The 26,215-nt window shown below is 36.2% G+C and overlaps 1 protein-coding gene across 4 annotated transcripts in view; it reads right to left on the bottom strand.

The window, feature by feature from the left end:
- The window catches only part of Stxbp5 (syntaxin binding protein 5), a 129,082-nt gene that overhangs the window by 13,436 nt on the left and 89,431 nt on the right, over window positions 1-26,215 (bottom strand). Inside the window, exons 17-22 of one of the 4 annotated variants that reach the window (XM_027402033.2) lie at window positions 23,545-23,670; window positions 21,593-21,744; window positions 16,370-16,435; window positions 10,523-10,582; window positions 10,373-10,420; window positions 3,372-3,422 (exon numbers count right to left, since the gene is read on the bottom strand). In XM_027402033.2, coding sequence (XP_027257834.1) covers window positions 3,372-3,422; window positions 10,373-10,420; window positions 10,523-10,582; window positions 16,370-16,435; window positions 21,593-21,744; window positions 23,545-23,670 — 503 coding nt within the window. The remainder of the gene's footprint in view (window positions 1-3,371; window positions 3,423-10,372; window positions 10,421-10,522; window positions 10,583-16,369; window positions 16,436-21,592; window positions 21,745-23,544; window positions 23,671-26,215) is intronic. The other 3 variants (XM_027402034.2, XM_027402035.2, XM_027402036.2) reach the window with 3 other exon arrangements.

The raw sequence follows: 26,215 nt of genomic DNA, 5'->3' as shown, positions 1-26,215 counted from the left end.
AGGTAGATTTTAGTAATATAAAAAGGCATAACTCACTCCTTATACTCTCACAAGCTTCCTGCAAACAAGTTTAGGTTCACAAATTGAAAAGATTTCTCCAGTAATTTAATATAACATCATTTTGATGATTGCTAGCCTCTAAACCTTCTAGTAATTTCAACAGTCAGGGCCACATCTAAATGTAGTTTCTAAACATATCTCTCTTTGCTTCAAAAGTCTGCACTTCTATGACAGACCATAGCATGGTGGAAGAGATGACCGCTATGGTATGGAGAAGATGTGAGTGAGATGACTGTGCTGGAAGTCTAGTCCTCAGAATGACCATGCTGACATGACACAACCTTTAAGAGCATGGGCCAGTGGGAGGCTGACATCACCCACAGAGGACGTGCGTGCAGTTCTCAGGGAACCCTAGTCTATTGAATAAAAGGAGGACTGGAGTACAAAGAGTAAGCCTGGCCCCTGCCTCTGCCTCACTTCTGGCCTTGCTACCATGTGACCTGTCCCTCTGACACACTTTCCCACCCTGATGTTATACATTGTAAGATACAGCCAGAAAGCCCTGACCAGAGACAAGCAGATGAGGGTGTCAAGCAAACAAATTTTTAAAATGTGAATTATTAATAAACTCCTTATTAAAGAATTGGGTATTTTGTTACAGCAACAGAAAATAACTGAAGTCCCTCATGTAAATAAAACAACTTTCTATAATCAATAAATACCACATTTCTGAATGAGTTTATAAAAATTACTGACCATAAAAATTTATTAACGCTTTCAAATCTCCAAAGTTGCTTTTTAAAATTAAAAGTTAATTTTTTTCAATGATATTTTATTACTTAAACAATACACCCAAATGACCAAATTTAGTTGTGCCCTAATGATAACAACGGAATATAGTGATACAAGAAAAGTTAGTAATACAAACTTCTGTAAAGTAACACCTGGAAAATGTCATATTTGTTAAAATTATAGGCAATTAACAATAACTTAAATTTTAAATGTTAAAGCTGAGTACACAGTGTATTAATTTAATAGACTGACAACTTCAAAACATTACACTACATAGCAGTTTTACTATATGTATAAAAACTACATCACCAAAGAAACTCTTCAGGCTTCATCAACATCAGAAAAAAAACGACTGAACAACAACTAAGCTCTACCTTGATGGACAGAGGTTGCCTATTTGTCATCTACTTAGAACTGTTTAAAATTAAGTTAGAATTTTCAGTATTTCATGAAATACAACTCTACCTATCTCTCTTAAGTCAGTTGGTATGGGTCTCCGTGGCTTGATTTTTTAAACAAGTGAGCAAACTAAACAGAAAAGAACAGTTAATTCATACGTTTGTTTCAGACACTGCCTCAGTGTGTATATTAAATTGGTCTCAAATTCTTGATTATCTTCCACCAACTTTTAAAAGCTATGATAAAAGATGTGCACTATTAGACAATGTTTAACAGTTCTAGCATGAAAAACAGAAATGAAAATTGCTGGCGTAAAGCAATGCTTGCCAAACACCAGGTATGATCATAATACTATATATAATCATTTTTGCTGAATCTACACAATCACCTTGAAAAGTATTATCACTTTTTAACTATTAATTAAAGCGGCCCATAAAAGCAGGTTGGGCACATATTGACTAAATTACTTGTATAATTCGCCACATACTATATGTTTTTTAAAAATAGTTGATTGTAATGCATATATGTGTATATATATTCACATATATTACTAGCTTTAACAGTAAATTTTAAATGAGTTTTTGAGAATATGAGAGTTTTAAAGATACGGAAAGACTCACAGTCAGTTTTACTGGCAATATTTAATGTTACTGAATCCATAGCCTCTTCAAATGTGTGATGAAAATCCTGAATCCTCCTCTAGAGCAAACATGCACAATTCAAGTCTAAGAAATGCTTGGGTTCAATTATGAGGTTTTTTTTTTTTTTTTTTTTTTTTTTTTTTTTTTATAAATCTTACTTTTACGGTTTTACATAAATGTTTTTTAATTAAACTTAACTTCGGCCTGCTCTTGGGGTTCTGGCAGGATACACCCTCAGCTGCTGCCACTAAGAACATCACCTGTACATATTTATTATGTTCCCATTTAAAAGGGCCCTACCCACCTCCTATCCTCCTTTCTCTTTCTTTCTCTCCATCTGTCTGTCTGTTCCCCCTCTCTTTCTCTCTCTGTTCCTCTTTCTTCACTCCTGCTGCTCCTGTCTCTGGAGGCGAGTCTCCCCCTTTCCCCTTTTATGATCCCTTTCCTAATACCCCCGCTCCGGCCTGAACCTTGCCATATGGCAACTTTCTCTAGCCCACTGCTTTTCTTAAGTTACAATACCTCCATCTATCCCACCCCTCCCCCCATACCCACCACCCTACATCAACATGGCACTCAGATTTTCATTTTTATAATAAAGGATGTTGCTCTTCTGGAAACAGGAGCTAGCTTGTATCTATGGTTGATTTCATTGCCCTTTAAGAGTGGTACTGTGGAATTCTATTAAATTGGGTTTCCAATAGTCAGAACTTTCTACTGATGATAGTTATGTACATAATAGGCCCTTACTAATTACCACATGTTTCCTCTCAGTATAACAGAGGTAAGAGAAATGATATAGAGATGTGCTAAAATTAGTATGTGAAACTGGACCAACACCCAAGTCTGACAAGGACTCTAGTTAGTAACAGTGGGAGGGGAATGAATAGGCAACATCAAGGAAAGCAATGCAGTCATCCCCAAGACAGTACTCAGTGAAAGCATCTTTCATCTCTACTTCTTCAATAAAATAAACAGGCATTTCAGGGAGGAGATTCTAAAGAGAAATGTGGCTTTGCCTGTGTTACATGGTACATGCTATCTTTATTGCAATCCCATTTATCTATGCGAAATACTGGTAGCCATTATGTTGTTACGAGACAGATTAAAGTAAAATGTGTGGATACCTTCCATTGCTTTCATAAGTATTATAAGAGGGTATTCCTAAATTATTATCAGTCAACAATGACAATGCTTAATAAGAAATTTGTTTTATATGAAAAGCTAGTTGTCTATTTCAGAAATATTAAACTAGTATAAAATTAAGTTTGTAGAGTTTAAAACAGTTTTGAATAGATGGGATTTAAATAGTTTTAGTAAAAAATTAACCTGCAATTGAGAAAATTCTACTAAATTTTATTTAGAAAAAAGCAAAAGAGGCAAGGAAATACATATTTTGCTTTGCCCGAGTGTCCATCCTAGATACTATTTCAAAAGATGTTAAATCATGGAGCATCTTGTCATTGTAACAATGACTTTCAGAAAATCTCCACTTTCCTACTGTAAGGTTCAGTTACTTTGGATATTTATTCTACTTACCTAAATCGGGCTTTAGGTCAGTTGGCAAGCTTAATTTCCTTGACATCTTTGCTGAAAAATAAAATATATTTTTAAAACTCTGAGAAATATTTGACTGATATTTATCATAGCAACTGATTTTCAAGATAGAAGTGAATAGTCTTATTACTCAATCTAGATTCGGGGATAATTAAAATATACTTATAATAACATCAGGAGTGGAAAATATGTCTTACTTCCAAATTTTTACAAGTATGTACTTACTTGATGTAATATCTTTGTGTGCTTGAAGTTCTTACTTCAGTCAGCATGTTAAACTCTTAACTTAAAAGCAATTATTGCTTAGGGCTACAGGAGAAAAGTCATTCCTCAGAAGGACTGTGTTGCAGATGAGGCAACAGTCACAAGAACAAACGAGGGTCTTCAACAAACATCTTCCTAGCTCCTAAGTCCATGTTACTGTACTCCTTTTTTTTTTTTAAAGTTAAATTTTAGAACATAAGTCATGCCTATATCTCTAAACAAATCAGTGTTTATGCAATAAACATATTTGACTGGACTATTATTTGATGTAAATTAATACTTCCATTTCTATTTCAGTGAGAAAAACACAAAGTTATACATAATCTAGAATCATGGTATTTATATAAAATGTCAGTGTCAGTAGAAATTGAAAAATTGAAAGTTCATCCATAACCTTCATGGAATTTCACTTTCCATCCTCAAAATCAGTTATTGCCTTAGTTTAGGAAGGTGGTTTAAAGTTAGGAGTCAGTTTGCTACATCTATTGTGTTAGTGGTATTGCATGCGGCACAGAGTTGTGCTCCCAGTGTGAAAGTTTGAAAAAAATATTGGTTAATACACAAATGCATATATTTGGTTAAAGTTTGGACGGTTAGGAGATATTTAAAGCACAGACCCTGCTAGTCCATAAGGGCGCCATGTAAACAAAGAGAAATCCAGTCATAGTATATAACTTCCACATCTAAAAAAACGACAAATCCAGTGTTAGGAATAGGCATTAGGTAGACTGGCAAGGGTTTGCAGGAGGGAAGAAGTCATCTTGTTACTTCTTGGCTTGACTAAGCTAATTAGAATATTCTAACAAAACAACAGGCCACATTTATCCATCAGCCGTCTCATCTTCACCAGTTTATTAAATCTGAGACAAGAGATAAAAGGCAATACACAATTAAAGTAGCTGAATATAACCATAGCTGTTGACCTCACATACCTGGGTGCTTTCATATTTGATGAAAAATGGCCTTAGAGTTAGAAGCTATTGTGTCCCCCTGTCTTCTAAATGCAATATTAAGTCAACACTTTCAAAGACTCCACAGAAGTTTTCACCTGATATTGTAGGTCCAATATGGATAGATTGATAAGTAACATGAGAAGCTTGAAATAGCAGAATCAGGCTTACATAGCTCAAAAATAATTTTTAGAAGACTCTTATGTCATCTCTCTGACCCCACTATACTGCTTGGTCAGGGTATTGTGAGCACTAAGACCACTTCTCAAATGTGAATGTGCATATCAATCACTTTTTACTGCATTTGTAGATAGTCTAGTGTTTCCTTCTCCTAAATCTGATAATATTCCTAGGAAAAAGAGGCAAGGCAAGGGATCTTTAAGACTTTTGTTTGTTTGCTTTTGTTTTTGGTAGTTTTTTTTTTTTTTTTTTTGGGTAGGATTTCTCTGTGTAACAGCCCTGACTGTCCTGGAACTCACTCTGAAGATCAGACTAGCCTCGAACTCAGATCTGCCTGCCTCTTCCTCCTGTGTGCTGGGATTAAAGGTGTGCGTGACTATGCTTAGCTCAATCTTTTAGTTTATTTCAAATCCAAAATTCAACATGTAAATAAATATAGAGAAGTGACAAATCCCAGATAATTGTTGTAAGTAACAAGGTAATTCCCCTTGAAGTAATTATATAAAACAAACATTTTATTAATTATAAATATTCTACTAGTACTTTTAGTAATCAGACATGTGATCCTGCTAAAATCTTTGTTTACAACAAAACTTTAAATGCTTTTATTTCTTAAAATGCTTCTTTTTTATTTCTTTAAATGTTTTTGCTTTTCTTTAGGATTTGCACTAGAAACAAATTTATATAACATCAATTATCTTTGAAAATTTAAACAAATCCCTCCTATAAAGAATTTCTGTCGAGCAAATATGATTTCTTTGTTATATAAAATACTGAGTATAATTAAATATTTCTCTAGCAATTCTTTAGCTGACCCAATTCCAATAGTTTCTTAATACTGAGAAGATAAGAGCACACATACAATGACTAGGAAGATTACTTCACTATTATTTTGTTGTAATTTTCAAAACATTTTAATTATGTACTTCTATTAATTGTTTTGTCCCCAAGCCCCTTTTAACTGCAGAACCTTATAACCCAGTGTTCTCCAACTCAGCGGGTCCTCAGGTGGGAAGGACCCAGTGAGACTTTGGATACAGTACCACACAGTGAGACTGTGACACAGCACCACACAGTGAGACTGTGACACAGCAGCTCACAGGAAGACTGTGGACACAGAATTTAGCTTCTCTGAGTATCTCTTTCTTGAAAAATACAAGGATGAGAATGAACATTGAAGCCATATGACTGAATAAGTTATACTGTAGAACAAAAGCATAAAGATTACATTTTATGCTGTGTTAGAACCATCAGGAATTGTGTGAGAAGAACTAACGAAAACAGCACATGACCAAGGCACAGACAGCACTCCAGGTTTTCCTGAGAAATGAGTCATAGACTGAATATCCATGTTCTTAGGATTGGAGAGATGAGGGGTCCCTCGGGTATAGTCTTGCCCATTTTAACAAATGCCGTAGAATAAAAACTATCTACAGAGAGGTGCCCATTAAAAATAGAGTTGCATTTCTATTTGTTTCACCACAGTACTTACTGGATGCCTTGATTTTGAATCTTTATTCTTTAATCTCTAACATTATCTCCTCACCCCCCAATCTTCACACATTCAGGCAATTAGGTTATCTTTCTTGACACACAGAAACTAAAACACACCTGAAGACCAGACCAGAGCATGGGATCCAACTAGAAATCTACTTTAGTATGTCATGAAACAGAATAATCACCAAAAGGCAATCTTCAGGAAAGTTAATTTTGATTTTCTTATCAAATAGTGCTAGCATGGAGATTGTATTTTATATACAAGGATATCTTGGGAGTATTATATACAGTTATGTATATAACCAAACTGTCATTCCTTTTTGTTATTTGTAGAATCTCACTTCTAAATCTTTATAAACTGTAAATGAAGAGTAAATAAAAATAGTGACCATACTTTCTAAGTGACTTGTGAAAACTGTTAACAGTCAAAGAACAATTACTGATTTGAAAATACTGGTCTTTAAGATTTTACTATTTTACTAACAAAATGAATACTACAGCATGAAGACACAAGCACACCACATCTGTACTACCTGAGTGTACTTTTCTTTGATGTTACTGTATTATGTTCTGTTTTAATTTCTTTAGAGGTTGCTCTTCTTACACAAGAGTAAAGAAGTTATTGTCAGAGTCACTTGCTGGAGTAGCTGCCGGTAAGGAGTCAAGAGATGAAGCTGGGCTTTAGGTTCAGGGGCTAGTATATTCGTTTGCTCTTGTTCACTTTCTTGAGTCTTGTCTTTGAGATAGACTTCTAGGGATGATATATTATGCTTAGGCAATGGGCATTAAAATTGTGGACAAGATTTGGTATCCAGACAGAATTTGCTTTTTTTCTTCAATAAATGTATTTTAAATTTTTATAAGATTTATTATAAAAAAACTGTGTAAAACACACACACACACACACACACACACACACACACACACACACACAGACTTTGATTATGAGCCATTTCTCCTCAGATTACTATGTAGCAGAATAGGCCCATAGCCATATTATCCATTTATGAATTGCATAATATGTTTATAGTATATGTTATATATACATGTACAGTGCTGACAGTGGAATTGAACCCCTGGATTACATGTTCTGCTTTATCATTTGGCTGTGGAGCTAACAGATAATTCACACTCTGTTCCTTCATCCGTAAAACATAGAAATAACAGTTCCTGATATTACTAAATGCTGGTGCAATGCTAGGAATAACATATAAATAGTTATATTAAAAAGTTGTTCTTGTGTTGTCTACCACTTCTGTATTGTGAAGGCAATGGTAAGGAAAAAGATTTCTTTTCCATGTTTGGGGGAAAGGAAAACATGACCAAATATATCATGAAAAAAATTATTTCAAAGAAATACATTTAAAAAATAATGCTAAATGGCACCCTGTACCCCCTTAAGCAACCCACAGATGATCTCTGGTACCAGCAACAATTATTCTCCAACATAGGAAACTTAAGAACAATGCAGTTCAGTCAGTGATCTAAGACAGTTCTCTCATCAGTGTCAGGCTGTGAGTCTAATACTTGGTTCACATAAAGACATGGCTATGAGTATTAGGCAGTATGCATGCAACACTGAAGGAGTTCTAGTGGGTGTTAATTTTAAAATGAAAGACACACTTTAATTCCTACATGTATGAGTGTTTTGCTTGCATGTACCTAGTGTCTTTGGAGGTGAGAAAGGGGAGTCACATATGGATGCTGGGAACTGAACTTGTGTCCTCTACAAGAGCATAAGTGCTCTTAACTGCTGCTGAGCCATCTCTCCAGACCCAAGTCCTAGTATTTTTATTGACTGTGCCACAGCAAACACTTATCTTGGACTGTTCACTGACATTTCATGTTTTTCAACAGCATATTTTGTTCTAATTCTTATTATAAAATAGATACTAATGTAGAGAGGCACACACAGAGATTATATATCTAATGTAGAACATTTCAACCACAAAACCTTCACAATGGAATATGGGGCTGACTCCATTTGAAAAAGGAAAACCTTGAGATATTAGCTTTATTTCTATATACAAAAATTGCTGTATCAAGACAGACACACAGCAAAAATCTTCCAATACACAATAAAGATGCTGCAGGGGAGGAAAATGTTTCTGGTTAAAAATAATTAGAAAAAAATCATATACCAGCATACTTTGAAAAGATAGGTACAATCAACATATTTCCTAAGAAGCAGTCCTACAAAAGATGGCATGACAAAAAGAAAAAAGAGTATAGAAGACATGAACACTATCTAAGACATATATATCCAAACACATGTCTAGCCTAGCAAATTTGTTCATAAAGTCTTTCAAATAATTGAACACAAATATTTCAAGTTACATATCTACTTGGAACAGAAGGAAGGGGGAAGGAACACATTAAATAAAACTATATTGCCAGAGGACAAGGTGTCAGACAGGAGCTACATTAACAAATTTAACTATCTACAAATTCGTTCAGGTCAGGGAATTTAAGTTAGCAAATTGTTTAGTAAAATTACTGTAGAACAAAACTTCTGTCTACAGTGGTAACAGAACCTGAAAGTAACAGTATACAATATGCTATAAAGGAAATTAGTTGTGAAGTTAGTACACAATTAAAGTGATTTAATTATTATTACCAACAGATTTACTATGCAACCACAATGAAGAGTAAATAATTGATGAAAAGCCCTTTGCCCAAGTATAAACCACCTTATTTAAGATTGACCAGAGGGCTAAGAGTCATCCACTATTAATATAACTGAACAGGGTTCAATTTACAATGCTAAGAAAACAAGGGTTTCCCTGTAGGAATTTTTGAAAAATTCAACCATATATTAAAAGTTATGAAGTGAGGAGAAGTAAAACTCTTCCAGCTGTGGAGAAACTCACCTACTTTAGCTAGATTACAAGAGTATGTATAATACTCAGGTGATAATGCTCAGTTGGTAGAAGTGCTTGTCTTGCAAATGTCAGGACCTGAGTTCGATTCCCAGAACTCACATAAGAAAAGCTGGGAATGATGGTGCGCACTTCCAGTTCCAGAGCTGAGAAAGAGATCCCAGGGCTTATGGCCAGTCATTCTAGTCAGGAACTTGGTGAGCTCCAGGCCAGAGAAAGACACTCTCAGGCAAAGCAACGTCAAACAAAAGAAACACCAAAAAAAATTAAAAAAGGTAGATGGCACCTGAAGAATGACACAAGGTTGTCCTGTGTGTGCAAGTATGTGCACACACATGCACTTGTACACACAAGTGCTTTTTCCATAATCCGATCATGCACATACACGTATACCCAACACCCCTAAAATAAAAAAAGAAAAACAAAGAATATGTGGTAAAAATTTAGGAAAACTTTAAAAAAAAGGTTAATTGTATAATAAATGTTTTGTGGTTAAGTCAAAGGTGAACTAGGCCTTTTTCTACATTATTTTGTAAAGACTTTCAAAGTGTTGGAGCATCCTCAATTTTTTTATGGCCAAAAAGCTCTAATTTGATTATGTTTCCAAGTCTGATTATATATTTCTTTTTAGGTTTTACACTTTGAGAATCTTAGACTGAGTCATTCATTACAAAATATGTACAAAACATCGAGTAATATAAATATTTTCATTTGTGCATGGGGGTGGTGTTTAGTAGGGAATTGTCAAATACCCTAATACTGTTATTGATTACAGACTAAACAATGCCATCTTTTAGAAGATCATTTCTTTGATATAGGACCTTACAAATATAAGAGAGATGGGAGTGAAGGCAGGAAAAAAATACAAGTAAAGCTATAAAGGGGAAACTGACTCACAGCTTAACATGGGAGTATAAGCTTGGTATCTAGAGCATAAATTGAACCCTGCTTTATTTTAGAACAAAGCAAAAATAAAAGTTAATAGGATAATTCACACTGTAAGTCCAGAGAAAGAGCCATAACCCCAATTTAACTGATTTTAAGAATAATTTCCCAAACGCATGTAGAATAGACATAGCCCAAAGATTATTATTTAGCAAAAGAATAACAAATTAACATACACAAGATGCAATGCACTCAATCATTTTCTGATGTTGGGTTAGCATTGCATAGAGCAACAATTAGAAACAAAATAAAAACTTCTATTTCCTACCTAGATCACTGGCTACCATCTTGGAAAACTTTCTGCTTTTGGTCTTCACTGAAAATAACATTTTAATATAAAATGTCAAAATCTATTCAGAGTAAACTAAATAAATTAAGTATAAATAAAATAAGATACTTTAAAATAAAGATACTATACCCTTTTCTATAAAATTATTCACTTTTTGTTCATCATCTGAATTGTGTGGTGATGAAGAACCTACACAAACGAAGACAATGGAAGGAACAGGGTCACACGGTCAGTCACAAACACAGAGATGGCACAGCAAACGATCACAGATTAAAACCCTGGTGACCTCAATTCTAGAATATCCCAGTACTGAATTCAGTAGTATACAGTCTTGTATAGCAGACCCTACTATATAGAAATTTATTTCTAACAGCTTTGTGATACATAATAACTAGGCAAAATCTTGTTGTGTTTTATATCATTCATAAGTCAAAGAACACAGAAAGGAAATATAACATTTAGATAACTATTAAGTACATCTCAACATATCTCATAGATCAAATTATTCACCACCTTCCCAACTAGAGATTACTCCCCCCTTTAAGTCCTCATGATACTTTATGTACTTCTGATACAATATTTACCATTTAGTTATACAGTATTTTTAAATTTAGACACAGATGACCTTCCCTCACTGAGAGAAATTCTAATTGACTTTACATCCCACTTTCGATCAATGGTGTGTATTTCATGTAGATGTCACTAGTTCATAGTAAACTAAATGAATGAAGTCTTTTGCTAGGAGAAAATACATAAAAAGAACTGAGAGTAAATAAAAAGATTTCCTTTTTATGCCTAAAATAGTCCCTGTAAAACTAATAAACCTTAGTCAATTAGGTAGAAACTCAAAACCTTGAACTTGACTTCTCCAAAAGTCATCATTCTTTACTATGGCCAGGGAGACATTCTCACCAAGAAAAGCCTGCCAACATGGGCAGAATCCAGTCATACCTACAAAGGTTTGCAAATAGTACTCTCTGAATAACCCATGATGTTCTTGTTGAAACCATCCACAGATTCTCCCAAATCTTGCCCAGAACTATCACAAAGCCATCAATGACCACAGCAATAGTTCAGAGCAGAAACAGCGTCAGCTACTTTTTATATAAATACAACACATTGAAAGAGTATAATGGTCATTGGAATTTCACATTTTAAAATACTATCATCTCTGGTACCAAATGGCTGCATAAATCTATGGTAAATGTATATTAACAATAGCTTTATTTTATTTATCACTTATCAGAGTAATAGCAGGCTAGCATTTCCTTATATTATTATTAGAAAAATATTTGGTGCTTTCTAAACATAAACAGGAAATATAGTTGAAAATCTTACTACTGGTTGTTGTAATTTCTATGACAACACAAGACAAATTACAAAGTTTATTTGAATAAATCTACCAGATTGCTGGAATTAAACATCTACAACTTGTTATTTTTCTCCAGGCCGCATATAAACCCTGAAAGTCACCATTTATAGCAGGCTATGTGTGACTCTTCAGTTTGAAATAGCCTAACAGATTTCTAAAATCATTGTAGCATTTTACGTCTATATAAATATAAACAAGTGCATTACAAAGAGGTCGAAGCATTTCTAAAGAGCTAGATGAAACAGTCAGAGTTCCCTGAAATAAAGGTCTAGGCAGTCATCACTTCCACTTGCTCATGATGTATCCAGCACTGATATCAGCTTCACACAGACCACTGGTTTATTTTAAAATAAATGGAAAGGGAAACTCTCTAACACACTTTGAAACATGTTTTCTGAAAAGGGATTTTATAATACTTATCTGGACAGCTGACTATTTTGGTTATAGAATTTAAAAGATCCTCAATTTTCTTCATTGTATGTGTAAGTTTTGGTCAATGCACCAAGTTTGACAGAAGGCACACAGGCACTTATACTTTCAAAATAGTGATCTCTTTTTAGTACTTCTGAGGCAGACATTCTAAGTTCCAATTCACTTTTGTACATATTTTCCTGTTCTACAAATACTAACTTTTAAATATTAATTATTGTTTTAATGATTTATTATGTGCCATTTAACTATTTTATTTATTTATATCCTATCTCATTGTGAGTAATTCAGTCAAGTATTTTTGTTATTTTCATGCTATTGAAAACAATAATAAAAAAAAGCTGGGTGTGGTCACTTTTAATCCCAGCACATAGGAGGCAGGGCCCAACCTGGTTTACATAATGAGTTCCAGGCTAGCCAAGTCTGTCTCAAAACACCAAAAGCAAATAAATTAAGAAAAAGAAAAGTGTGGCTTTTTGAGTCACCTCAAATTAATTTGATCCATTTTTATTAATATATTTTATTTTGCTAGCAAGAAAACTGAATGATAATAAATCTTTCCTTTAATCTCAGTTAGGAGGTAAAAATGGATGATGGCAAAACAACTACAAATATTAAGAGTAAGATAATCAGGCCATGACAACAAAGAATACTAGTAACTAATAGAAAAATATACGTAAGCTGCAAAAGTTCAGTGACCAGAGGGGGCCTGACAGGAGCACTTCAGTGTGCTCAGTTCTACACACGGGCATCCAGAGTGTTTAGATGCTAACACTGCCTATGAAGTTTGGCCTGTTTGAGGAACAATTTTTCTTGATGTGTAAGAACAGACTTAACTCCTTAGACGTCTACCATCTGAGCATGAGCAAAGGCAAATCTGAGTACACTGTAGGTTTTGTATTTATGAATAAAAATTCATGTCTTGTCACTGATCTCCTTGGGGTTACAACTTCAATTCTGTGCTTCAAACTGATAGAAATCTTAGAAACAATAAAAACAGGTAGCATCTTATCAATGTTAAAATCATATTAGGTTTGCATATGAACCAATTAGCAAAATATATTTTAAAATGTTGAACCACATTTGGGTTTCCTCTACTTTGAGGATCTCTGGGGTGGGATTTAGAGTACAAATTTATGTACTTTCTATATTTATATGTTTATAATCAATTATCTTTTTGCATTTATCTAAAGCTGTGTGTTACTATTAAATGCTTTATCCACCTCCTATTTTAAAATTTGGCCTAGTGTGAAAAGAGATATTAATTTACTTGGGCTGAATGTAACTACACAAATTATCGGTTTAAGTGTGATTTGTTCTATGTTCAAATAGCCACAGGTCCTTAATATACTGGATAACTGAATTGATTGGTCTTTTGGGAAGGTGGGAAGAGCAGAAATAAACTGAATGTACTTGGAAGGAGCAATGAAGATATACTACGATTGTAACTCTTAGTTTAGAAAGATGTCAGTCCCATAAGAGGGAAAGTAATTATTTTCTATTGTATATATATTTACTGATTGGTAGGTAGCAGTGTGGCTTTTGTAGCTCTACGTTTAGGAGTTTAATGGGCAAACTGAAATAGGAGTTTTAAAGAACAAAATACCTGTGTGGATAGATTCTTTGTGAGTGCCTGTTCATGTGTGTGCTGTGTACTGGTGTGTGTGTGTGTGTGTGTGTGTGTGTGTGGTGTGTGTGTGTATATGCCGAAGAACAATCCCAGGTGTCATTCCTTAGGTGTGTGTGTGTGTGTGTGTGTGTGTGTGTGTGTGTGTGTGGTGTGTGTGTATATGCCGAAGAACAATCCCAGGTGTCATTCCTTAGGTCTTATCTACCTTGTGTTTTGAGGCAGCACTCTTGTCTTGGAACTTGCCACACAAGCAAGATTATGTGACAAGCAAGCCACAGGGATCCACTATCTTCATTTCCCCAGTGCTAGAGTTACAAAAGCACACCACTGTGCTTGGCTTTTCTGTGTAAGCTCTGAGGAACAAACTCCTATCTTACCAAAGACAAGCACCTTACCCATGGTCCTTCTCCCTAGTTCACTCTTCATTTTGAAAAATAAAATCAATTGGTGCAAAATTAGAAAACAATTAGAAAAAGAAAACACAAAACTTTTTATCAACTTAGGGCTAATAAAGCAGAAACAGAAACATGGCAGGGATAAAAATACTCCTCACTTGGGAACATGAGGGTAGGGGAGAGGCAGCTGCCAGAATGAGAGGAGGAGAAAAGGAGGGGAGAGGAGGAAATGGAGGAGCAGAAATGTTCAGTTGGGTTTAGAATAGAGGAGAGCAGGATGAGAGATACCATATCAGAGGGAGCTATTATAGGTCCGAAGAGAGATCTGGCACTAGGGAGATTTCCAGAGACCTACAAGGAGGACATGAACCGACAATCTAGGCAATGGTGGAGAGGATAACCTAAATTCCCTTCCCCTATAATGAGACTGATGACTACTTTTTATGCCATCCTAGAGCTCTCAACCAGTGGCCGATGGAAGCAGAGGCAGACATCCACAGATATACACTGAACTGAACTCTGGAACCTAGTTGCAGAGAGGGAGGAATGAAGATCAAAGGGGTCAGTCAGTACCAGGCTGGTAAAACCCACCGTAACAGCTGGCCTGAACAAGGGGGAGCACATGGACCCCAGATGCTGTCTGGGAGGCCAGCACTGGACTGATCCAGACCCCTGAACATGGATGTCAATGAGGAGGCCTCTGCACTCTAGGGGGCCCCTGGTAGTGGATTAGTATTTTTCCCTGGTGTAAGAAGGTACTTTGAGAGCCCATCCCACATGCAGGGATGCACTTTAGACCTGGACACATGCGGTAGGGCCTAACCCACCCATGATATGGTGGACTCTGGGGGGGGGCCCCCTGGGGGGGAGAGAGTGGGGGGGGAGCAGGTGGGGGTTTGGGTCGGGGGAGGGTTGGGGCAGGGAGAGAGAGAAGGTATTGACATGTGAAGCAAGCTTGTTCCTAATTTGAACTAATAAAAATTAATTACAAAAATTAAAAAATAATAATAAGCCTTTTAAAAACTTCAAAAAAATTACTCCTCACAGTACAACCCATTTTACAATTCTTTCCGACATAGTAGAATGGCTAGTGAAAGACAGAAACCTAAACATGACTTATGCCAAGAAAAATCTTCCTAGGAGAAAAGCTAATGAAGATTCCTAGGTAGAAAAAAATAATAAATTTAATTAAAATAGTGAAGTTAAATTTATTAAAGACTAGCAATGTTACAATCTCCCATAATAATAAACTAGAGATTTCATTTCTAAGGATACTCAAATATACTAAAAAGAACATTACTGTGTTATATTAATAGACACAGGGGCATATAAAGACTCTGCAAATAAAAAGGAGCTGCTTTGACAAGTCAATAAACACACTAGAAATGGCCCTGATCAAATGAAAAACAAATGTAAATAGGTTACAATTTTCATCAGAGTCCGCATCTTCAGACTGTATCAAAATCTTTAATAACTTTTGGGTCTGGAGGTGTCACTTAATGGCAAAGAGCTTGCCTAGTATGTACAAAGTTCTGGGTTTGATCCCTATCAGTCATCAAAAAAGAAAAAAAATCTGTCATAGCACTGGAATGGATATTATTTTACAATTGCCAAAAAGTTGAATTTTCAATTAAAAAACAACTTTTCATTGATCCTACTCTATTCTACTAAACATTTTCCAGGAGTATCTAAAAGCATAAGTTTGCAACTAAAAAAAAAAAATCAGCTTTTCATTGATCCTACTCCATTCTACTAAATATTTTCCAGGAGTATCTAAAAGTATAAGTTTTCAACTAAAAAAAAAAAAATCAGCTTTTCATTGATCCTTATTCCATTCTACTAAACATTGCCAGGAGTATCTAGAAGCACAGATCCAAGATAACTAGAGCATCAATTCAATGGTAAACAGAAAACACATTTAACACTGCTAACTGTAAGAAAGCTAACTGAGCAATGAAATAAGCCCAGATAGGCACAAGCTAAGGATTTTTATCAGCATGTGCCACATTTCTTTTCCCTTATTAAAACAGTTATGACTTTAAGAAAGACAGATGATGTTTCTCATAAGTAGTTAAAAGTGTTTATAAGACAATATACTGATAAATCATCTTAATTATTTTTTAATCATAACGAAATAAAAACCAGATTACCAGAAGTTGGAGATTTGCAGCGATCCTCTGTAACAACAGTCCCTTCAGTAATGTCGCATAGGCCAGCTGAAAGGCAAATAAGAACACATGAGACCACATCCATTTATGCGAGCTCACCTCCTGCCCACAGGGTCTATTTTACTACTAACCAATAAAAGACAGATTAATGGGCATAGCAATGATGACGCTCGAGATGGAATATTCTGGTAAAATATCTCCAACTAATATGGCTGCAGTCCATGGATCAAGAAAAATTAGAAACAGAATTTCTAAATGAAGTGATTTGTTATTCTTGAAGGATATCAGACATGACCCAAGACTTGCACAACACCAGAGATGTGCAGACACGTGACATGTTCCTTTGACTTTCTCAAGAGAGAAGAAGCACTTAAGTTTGGTAATTTTTATATCACAAGAGTCCTCAACTCAAATTTCTAAGTGGTTTTCCTTAAGTATGTCTTGAACACATTACTTAAATATTTTTGAAAATATTTTTAACTCTTAAATTTGTAATATTTTAAATATTACCTATCCTATACAGTATGCCTCTTAAAAGCTATAATAGCCCATTTAAAAACCTCTTAACAAAGACTTATCTCAAGGTAGATATGAATTATATAAATTATATATGAACCATACTATAAGTTGGCCAAAATTATAATAAAAAGCAATGCAAAATATTTTATGAGGAAGTAAAGGGAAGGGATGAACTAAAATGAAGGATGTCTGAAAAAGCTGCATGGGAACCTATTATATCATAAGCTAATAGTAATGATGACAATAATAAAATGTCACACACTTGTAAACCCTATGAGCTACAGTACTTACTTGCCAGGCATGATGTGACACACTGGCAAGACTGTTATGGGATTATCTGTATCGAGCACTTTCTGATTGGACTTGAGGCCAACCACACAGGAGAATATTCATGCTTTACACTGAAAAGTAATCAAAACCCCATGCCAGGTGAAGTTATGGGATGTGTGTGTGTGTGTGTGTGTGTGTGTGTGTGTGTGTGTGTGTATGTGAGTGTGAGTGTATTTGTAATGTACTACTGTTGTTCTGCTAAACTGATACAGTGTCAAACTGGCTTCTCAACAGTTAAGTTTGTACTCATAGATCAAGACTCTCTTCCTTGCCAGAGAAACTTCTTTTGCAGTGGGTAAGAGGGAAAGACTCGTAATTGATCAAAATGTTGAGAATATGTGACTTGGGTGCTCAGCGCTAAACAGGACATCTGTACCAACTGCTCTGAGACTTAGGGAACACTGCAGGACAGTGGGTGGAAAGAATACAGAGCTGAAAGTTGGATGTGAGTGCTGTGAATGGCTGTCCTCTGAACATGACATTGTGTTGCGGCTGTGAACCCACGGCAGTGGTTGTTTTTATACAAGACCTCACATGAGTGGGCCAACCACTATTCCATCACAAGTGTGGAAGGGGACTCAGAAGCCTCTATTACTCTTTTCAGTTACAGACAGCTAATGGTTGCTCAGAAAGAGCATTGGTTTAGCAACTGATAAACCAACTTTGTTCAAGTAAATAAGCTTCCAAATCCATTTTCATGCAAGGAACCCAGGCTAAAAGTAGCAGGAGGAGCACTTATTGGGAAGTTTGTATTGGCTGAGAAACTGGCCTGCACACTAAAGCCCCAGAAGAAGCTTAGAGTCACAGCATGTATATCGTGGGTCCAGTGGGGATCTGCTTCCTATTAATTCATGAAATGACAATCTTGCAGTTGCTAAGTATAGTACTTACTGGTGTAAGTGCATTTTTACATTCTTCAAAATACTTTCAATTCATCTCTTTATTCAGTGTGCACGCATGTATGTATGAGTGTGAGGAGTGTGTGCTACAGTGCACATATAAAGGTTAGAGGACAACTTGTGGGAACGGGTTCACTTGTTCCATGTTCAGGTTCAGGGAACTGAACCCAGGCCATCAGGCTTGGCAACAAGTGTTTTACCTGCCACACCACCTGGCAGCCCTCCTTTTGTAATCCTCACTGTGATTAACATACACACACCTCTTCTTCCAGTTTCACTTTCTATGGTATCGTCTACTCACTGTTAACTTGGTCTGAAATATTAAATGGTAAATTCTGGACATAATTCTTACATTTTAAACTAGGGACCTCTCTGGGCAGTGCACAGAGGCATCATTACTCTATTCTAATATATTCCCACTTGCCCATTAGTCACAGAGGACCAGTCTTGCTTATTGACTAAACAGTTCAGAGTTGTAGCACTTATGGTCAAGTACCTCACAAGAGTGCAGATGCTGATGTGCCTATAAGAGCCATAAACTGCTTTGAGAACCATGCCATATCACCACAGGGTGGAGGAGAATGCACAGCAGTAAGACATTTTGAAGGAGAGAGACCACATACACAGAGCTTTAATATATAAATGCTGATTGTTCATTTTAGTATTAGTTACTGTTGGTAATCTTACTGTGCCTCATTCTAATTAGATATTGTCACAGGAATGCATGTGGACAAGAAAAAAAAAAGCATAATACACAGAGGGTCTGAAATGGGTTCAGGTATCCCCTGGGCGCTAGCATCCCTGCAATAGCTATACAGTTTTCCTTAGGAACCCTCAATCTATATTTCAAGTAATATTTCAGATGTAATGTAATAAGAGAGTTAACATTTTCAAGCTTCAAATGATAATGATTTATCTTATAAAACAAATTCATAAGTGACCCCAGTCTTAATCAAAATAGGTTCTATCTGTTGGTAGTAAATACAATTCCCCATTCAAAGTGACCTACTAAAAGAGGATGAAGAACAGTGATGGCTGGCACTTGTGCTACAGATCAAGAACATGCTACAAAAAGAGGAGGAGGAGGATGGAGAAAAAGGAGAAATAAAAGAAGAGAAAGAGGAAGAAGACAAGAAAAAGCAAGCAAGCAAGAAAGCTAGGTGCCAGAGCTGGTATCTGAAACCCAGTGCTGGGAGGGGAGGCAAATGTACCCCTTGAGATCACCAGTCTGCTTTTAATTTTAAGGCAAGGATTCTGCGGGCCAGCCTTGAGTTTGAGGAGATCCTCCTGTCTCAGCTTCCCACATACTAGGGTATGCATGTACCCCAACACTTGGCTAAGAATATCATTTTTTTATATCAATACAATTGAAGAATTTTAATGCCAATTATTATGCAGTTTATTTTATATGAAAAATAAGTAAGTCATTTTTTGAATCAAAGGCACAAATATTCTCAAAATATTATTAGAAACATTTAAAAAACAATTAACCCCTCTTTCCCTCCCTCCGTCCATGAAGCCATCTCTTCTACCACAGATGTACACCCCCAGGCCTATACTTTTTAAATTTTTATTTAAGAAACCTTAAATAATGATAAACTGAGGCAAAATTACAATGTGAAACATTTTAACCTAATAAAAACTTGAAACAGTGTTCAGATGCTTGCCATCTAATTCTTCAATATAAAACAAAGCAAATAATAATATAAATGATATTATGAGGTTTATTATGTAATAAAACAGGATGCAGTAAAATTTAAGAAAAAAATTAATTGTATAATAAAACTTGTCTCATTCTAAGATAAGTTTGGATACTTAATTAAGTAGCAATTTAATGTAAACCTTCTAAAGCATAAAGGGGGAAAGAAATTAATTTTAAGGCTACTAAGATTTTTACAAGTTTGTAAAATCATGAAAATATTTTAATATTCTTTCACAAATATTTCTTTCTTTGCTTTATAAAGAAATTGGGTTAGGGCGTATTGTTTAAATGGCTGTTATGAGATAAGTCTAAATAATGAGCTTAGTCTTTCAGATGTAAAGTATTTTAGTTGGTAAGTAAAATGAAAAACAAAACAATGATCTTACACAGAACAGAAATGTCAAGACATGAATGACTTACTTAGGAAGGAAGAACGGAGTTTTTTCACTGATTCAGAGTACAAGCTAGAAAGGCCGCACATGCAAGAAGTCACAACCAGCAAACCTTAGTGAGGCAATGAGGACGGAGGGAAAAAGAAAGGAGACAGGTACTAGAATGGCATGGTTGAAACAGAATTTCTGCTGAAGATAATATATGACAAAATGATCAGACACCCAGACAGACAACGCGAAACAAACTCTGGAAAGAAAATTCCAACCTTTAAGCAAAATGAAAGGAAGGCCTAATATTACCTTTATTTTTTATTTAGTTTTCTCACATGTTACAAGCTAAGTAGCTATCATTAGTCAATAATGTACTGAGAGCAACTTAAACCTGAGAGAATTTTAAAATGTTCTCTGTGTGTGCATGGGGGATATGAATGTGTGCATGTATGTATTATGTACATAATTTATGGTGTTAGGCATCATGGGTCCGACCACTCTGAATCAAAGAGAACATTAATTCTGTGGGAAAGGGGAGAATATTTAGACCAGTTCCCTAAAGAGTGCTCCAATGCTCACCACGATTCTACAGTGAATGAAACAAGGTGAGTGAAACAAGGGTTCCCCTCAATCCTTGGTAGCTGGAAGGGCCCACAGAAAAACTAAGCCCACTTTCCATTATTGCTAGAGGTCTCATTAGTACACTCCATATGTCGTATGTACAAATTATTTCCCATATATCATGCAGTAAAATACAGGCAAGAGGTACAGGATACCTAGGTAGAAATATGTGTGTTCTATGTTCTAAGAGGTACCCACATTAAAACACTTAGTACTGATTAATACTAGATACTTGGCAAACACCAGAGAATGCTACAAAGATTTTTTTATTATTATTTTTTAGTGAGCCTGAGTTTGTGCTGAATTAAGACTATCTGCGCATATTCATCATCAGGGATGTAAATCACCTCTCTGCCCACTTTCACCCAGGAACGATTACTTTGATTTAAATGGTTCAAACTCAGTTATTGGCTGAGAGGGACAAAACTGTGAAATGGATTTCTATTCCATAATAACTGGACATATATTCCTAGGATTATGTCTTAGCTGAAGTATGACATTGGTTCTCTTGTGACATCAATACAACCCTAGATTGTTAAGAACAAAAGAAAAGGTAAAGGCAGCACAAAACCAAATCAAGACTCCTCTCTCTAGCTAGTCTTTGGTTGTTTATATTTCCAGTTCAAATCAGACAAGCTGTCTGCTTAAGTGTAGCATGTACAGACACAAGGGACACATGCATGCACAAGGGACACATGCACGTGAGCATCTGCAGCATTTAAAGTTCGGGACATTTTTTTTTTCTTTTTACCTCCTGAAGGTTGTCGTGACTTCCGAGGTGACCGGGGTTCTCTCCGGTAAGGATCGTTGGAGCCGTATAGTTCGATGGTGCCGAGGTTGAGCAGTACTGCCTTCTGGAGGTAGTCAACCATTGCAATGCCATTACAGTTGCCAAAAACCACCCTGGCAGCGGGAAGCATAAGGATCTCAGTACAAACAGTTATTAAAAGAAATGTAAACTATAAAGCTGAAGAAAATAGGATGGTGGGCCTTTCAGAAAATTCTTCTATTTATCTTATTTACTATTTTTGTGTGAAGTGTGTGAGGGTGAGCTCACAAGGGGGTTTATAGAATGTAGGGGTTCGCCTTGGTTGCCTGAAACTAAAGGCAAGTATAAGCATGGGAGTACAGAGTATATAGCCCTTCTCAAGGAACTATTCACATCTCTGTAGACATTTATCTACATCATTAAATCAAGCATTAGCACCATTTATAAGAATATTTGACACAAGCTGAAGCTTGATCAGAAATACACCCCCGCATACACACACACCACACACTAAGTAATATAATGTCTATTTTTCTGCTCCTAGGAAAATGGAATTATAAGTTGGAGTAAGTTCTGTGATTCCTCTGTCAAGAATAAAAAGGAAGTATAAATCTTGGGAGACTCCCTTTGAGGTGTTCAAAATCTTTCTTCATTACAATTTAGGGGCCATAACCTCATCTCTTGTGTACAAAGGATTCTCACTCTAAGGGCCCTGAGGGCATATGGTAGCTGGCCTGTGCAGAGAAGCTACGTTCACAGTCAAAAAGGATGGGTAAGATTAGAAAAGCAGATAATGAACTCAAAGAGGAAAATTTCCCCTCTGGTCCAGATGGTGACGCTGTGTATGAATGCACAAAGGGGTCAGAAAGATTTTTCAATTGAAGCATTATATATGGATCTATTCATTATGTAGTCTTGGCAACTAATTTAAACTTAAAAATAGAGAAAGTGCAAAAATTTCTACCAACAAACAACTCCATGAACACAATAAATCCTATAATTAGTTGCTTAATTTTTAATTACTTTTGAAACTTCCTATTGATTCTTTTTTTAATCTGTAGTTTGTTTTTTTTAATAGTTATTCTCAATAGAGTTTTTAGAAGGTGAAGGTTTGTGCTCTTCCATTATAAGGCAGATAATAAAAGGTATCAAAGAGGCCTATCAGCTTATAACCAGTTTAAATTAGACGTACACATCCCAGAGACTGAGGACTGATATTGAGTTAGCAGGAACAAAAGGACAGGTGGCTCCCTACAGCTACTACTGAGGACAAGACAGGGCTGTGCATAAACACTTCTGTAATAATACAGGGACTGTGAACAGACACTTCTATAGCAGACAGTACAGGGGCTGTGTGTAGACACTTCTGTAATAGACAGTACAGGGGCTGTGCATGGACACTTCTGTAATAGATAGTACACAGCAGTGATGGTGAGGTTCTACAAATAAAAAAAAATAACAACTGCTTTATCTATATTGAAGGCTATCCCCTTAGAAATTTGTACAAGTTTACTTTGGAAACAGAAAAAAATGATATAGTTACAGTTCAGAACTACAGAATCCATTTGTAAAATGTTATGTTAGAGTTTCTTAAGAGAAATATGAGAACATTGTTTCTGGAGGGACACACTGAGAGGGTATACTGACTACCTCCAATGAACACTGCCAACATTTTATATCAGTAGTCACAGTACATATATACAAGAAGTATTCAAAACAAAACCACATCTCAAATAAAGCAAAAAATATTGAAATTATAATTACAAAGCAACATTTTAAGTGATGATACAATAAAGCCCAAGTATTTTTATACTTTTATATGTAAATACAAAATTATATAGGACTACTATATAGCAGTCCTATATATAGGGACTACTACGAAGAGACTGAGAAAAAACAATAAACAAAACAACGACAACAACCCTCATACTTACAGCCCATAGGAAGAGTTGAGTGCCAGGCTGGTGATCTGCTGGGGAGGCTCTCCACCCACCCACACCAACTGAATAACTAGCTCTGTCTGATAACCTGGAGACTGTTTAAGTGGTGAGCTTTTGACTCTGAAAAAAAAGAAGAAAGGAAGACATGTTAACTTTTTAACACAGTTCCAATCAACTGTTCTTCATACATGAAATCAGACATAGTCATGCAAAAAATAATTTTATACAGGCAACCACTCTAGATTTCCTAAAATGTAAAAGTCAGACCATTGTGTTGTATTCTAGAAGCATTTAACTCAGTTGGAGAGATGAACACATCCCAGAGTGACAGAGGTAGGGAAATGCTGGCAAATTATGGATGTAACCTGGGGAGACAGGTAAGGATGAAGGATCGGAGGAAATAACAGAGGGAGAATGGAGGAAATGAAGAACAAAGAACAGGGAAGGGTGGGTTAAAGAACGAGCAATAGCAGCAACAAGAAAGCAGAAAGAAAAAAAAATAAATCAAAAAATAAAACTTAAAATCACCAAAAAAAAAAAACCCAACTAACCAACCAAACCAAAAAAAAAAAAAAAAAAAAGCCACTATAAAAGTCAAAGAAAAGTACAAACAGTTGTTTTTAGTGGGTTACTTTTTATCACATAAAAGGAAGTAAAGGAGGTACATTTGTGGACACATGCCAAACCCAGCGGACCAGGTGAACCAATCAGGAAGTTGTTTTGATTGCTCTGACATGACTTGATAGGGCTTATAAGCTTCCGGAAGATATAAATCAAAAATAAACTTACATTTATTTACTAATTTTTATTGTGTGCTCATTACACACACACACACACACACACACACACACACACACTCTCTCTCACACTCACACTCACGCAAAGAGGACAATTTATAGGGGTCAGTCCTTGCTCTCCATCATACAGGTTCTAAGAATCAAAGCCAGGTCATCAGACAGGATAGTAACCACCTTTACCTGCTGGTCCACCTCACCTGCTGAGGAATATTGGGCTAATTTTAATATTCTATAACAAAGGAGGTATCCAAGATTCACTGAATAAGTGAATAAACTAGAGGATGGACAGAGTTACACAAAGAGAGGAGACATTGAGGAACAGATGGGAGGAGAGGAGAGAATGGGGGAAGCAGGGGGAGAGGTGGGAGAGGTTATTGGGATTGGAATGTAAAAAATAAATTAATAAAAAATTTATTTATGTCAAACAATGTAGTGTTTTATTTTTAAATTCGGCTTCCCTGGACATATGGGGAAGGGCCTAGGCCTGGCCCAGGATGATGTGGTAGACTTTGGGGAGCCCCTTTTGAGGGCCTTAACCTTCCTGGGGAGTGGAGGGGGGATGGCTAGGGGCAGGTGGGATGTTGGGGGGAAAGGGAAGGGAGAGGGAGAAGGGATTGACATGTGAAGCAAGCTTGTTCCTAATTTGAACTAATAAAATAAAAAAAATAAATAAAGTCGGCTTCCCTTAATTTCTCAGCATGGAGACAGAATCTGTGCTAGACTATAACATGAATGGCTCTGGCCCAGCTCCTGGTATAGTCTTAACTTTCCTTGATTATGAAGTCTTTACTGTCTGAATTTCTATTTGAGTACTTGTATTCCAAACTCCTGTCAGAACAGCCCCTTAAGCTCTGCTTACAGTTGTCTAGGGTCTCTGTAGCCCATGGCTCCAAATCCTCCACCATTCCTCTAACAAACTAGTTGCCCAACAGCCACACAGCCAGCCTTCTTTCGGCAGCAACCCCACCTCCTGGCAGTGACTCTGCTGTTCTTCCTGTTGTGACAAATGCTGCTGGAAGAAAGAAGGGTTTGCTTTGGTTCACAGTTCCAGGGGTCACACCCCATTATGACCGGATGACATGGCTGTAGGATCATGAGGAGATGGTTGCAGTGGGTTTGAAGGAAATAAAGAGAGATGAGTGGAGGTGTTAGTGGCTTCCCAATCTCCCCTTTCTGTTGACCCTGTAACCATAGTCCATAAGATGACACCACTAGATCCACACTGAGACTTCCCCGAAGGTAGACCTCTGCAAATGCTCTCAATACACACTCAGAGGCCTATCCCTGGGGTCATTCCAAACTCAGGCAGCTTAGGAATGAAGAACATCCATCTCACTACACATAAGTTACAAATCTGCTCAAGTCTAAAAGACATATTTAGAGTTCAATTTTACCATTCACCAAGCAACTATACTGTAGGATTTCAGGTTAATCAAATTTAGGAGAAGAGTAGTTTTCAGAAGAGGTTAAAAATTGATCATAGACTCACAGCAACTGTGGCTGCCTACACAATAAATATCAAAGATCAAGCGAGTCACTATTCCAGCACACATTTCTAGGTGAGGAGCTGTTGTCGATTGAGAGCTGTTGGAGGAAAGAGAGTCAGTTTTCTTTAAAGGTGTTTCCTCTTATAGGCTGACCATGATCCAGTGTGCCTATGCACTGGATGGTATATGGGCAGCACACATCGGATGAAGTAGGTCATTAAAAAAAAAAAAGAGGGCATGAAGTTTGTAGGGGGATCTGGGAAGTTAAGAGGAGGAGTAGGATATGAATATAATCAGGATACACTGAATGCATGTACAAAATTTTCAAAGAATAAAAATATACATTTAAAAATTAACCATAGAGTAATATAACATTTAATG

This window comes from Cricetulus griseus, chromosome 2, assembly GCF_003668045.3.
Source record: "Cricetulus griseus strain 17A/GY chromosome 2, alternate assembly CriGri-PICRH-1.0, whole genome shotgun sequence".
Lineage (NCBI taxonomy): Eukaryota > Metazoa > Chordata > Mammalia > Rodentia > Cricetidae > Cricetulus > Cricetulus griseus.
The sequence above is the reverse complement of the archived record's forward strand: the minus strand, read 5'-3'. Positions and strand labels throughout refer to the sequence as shown.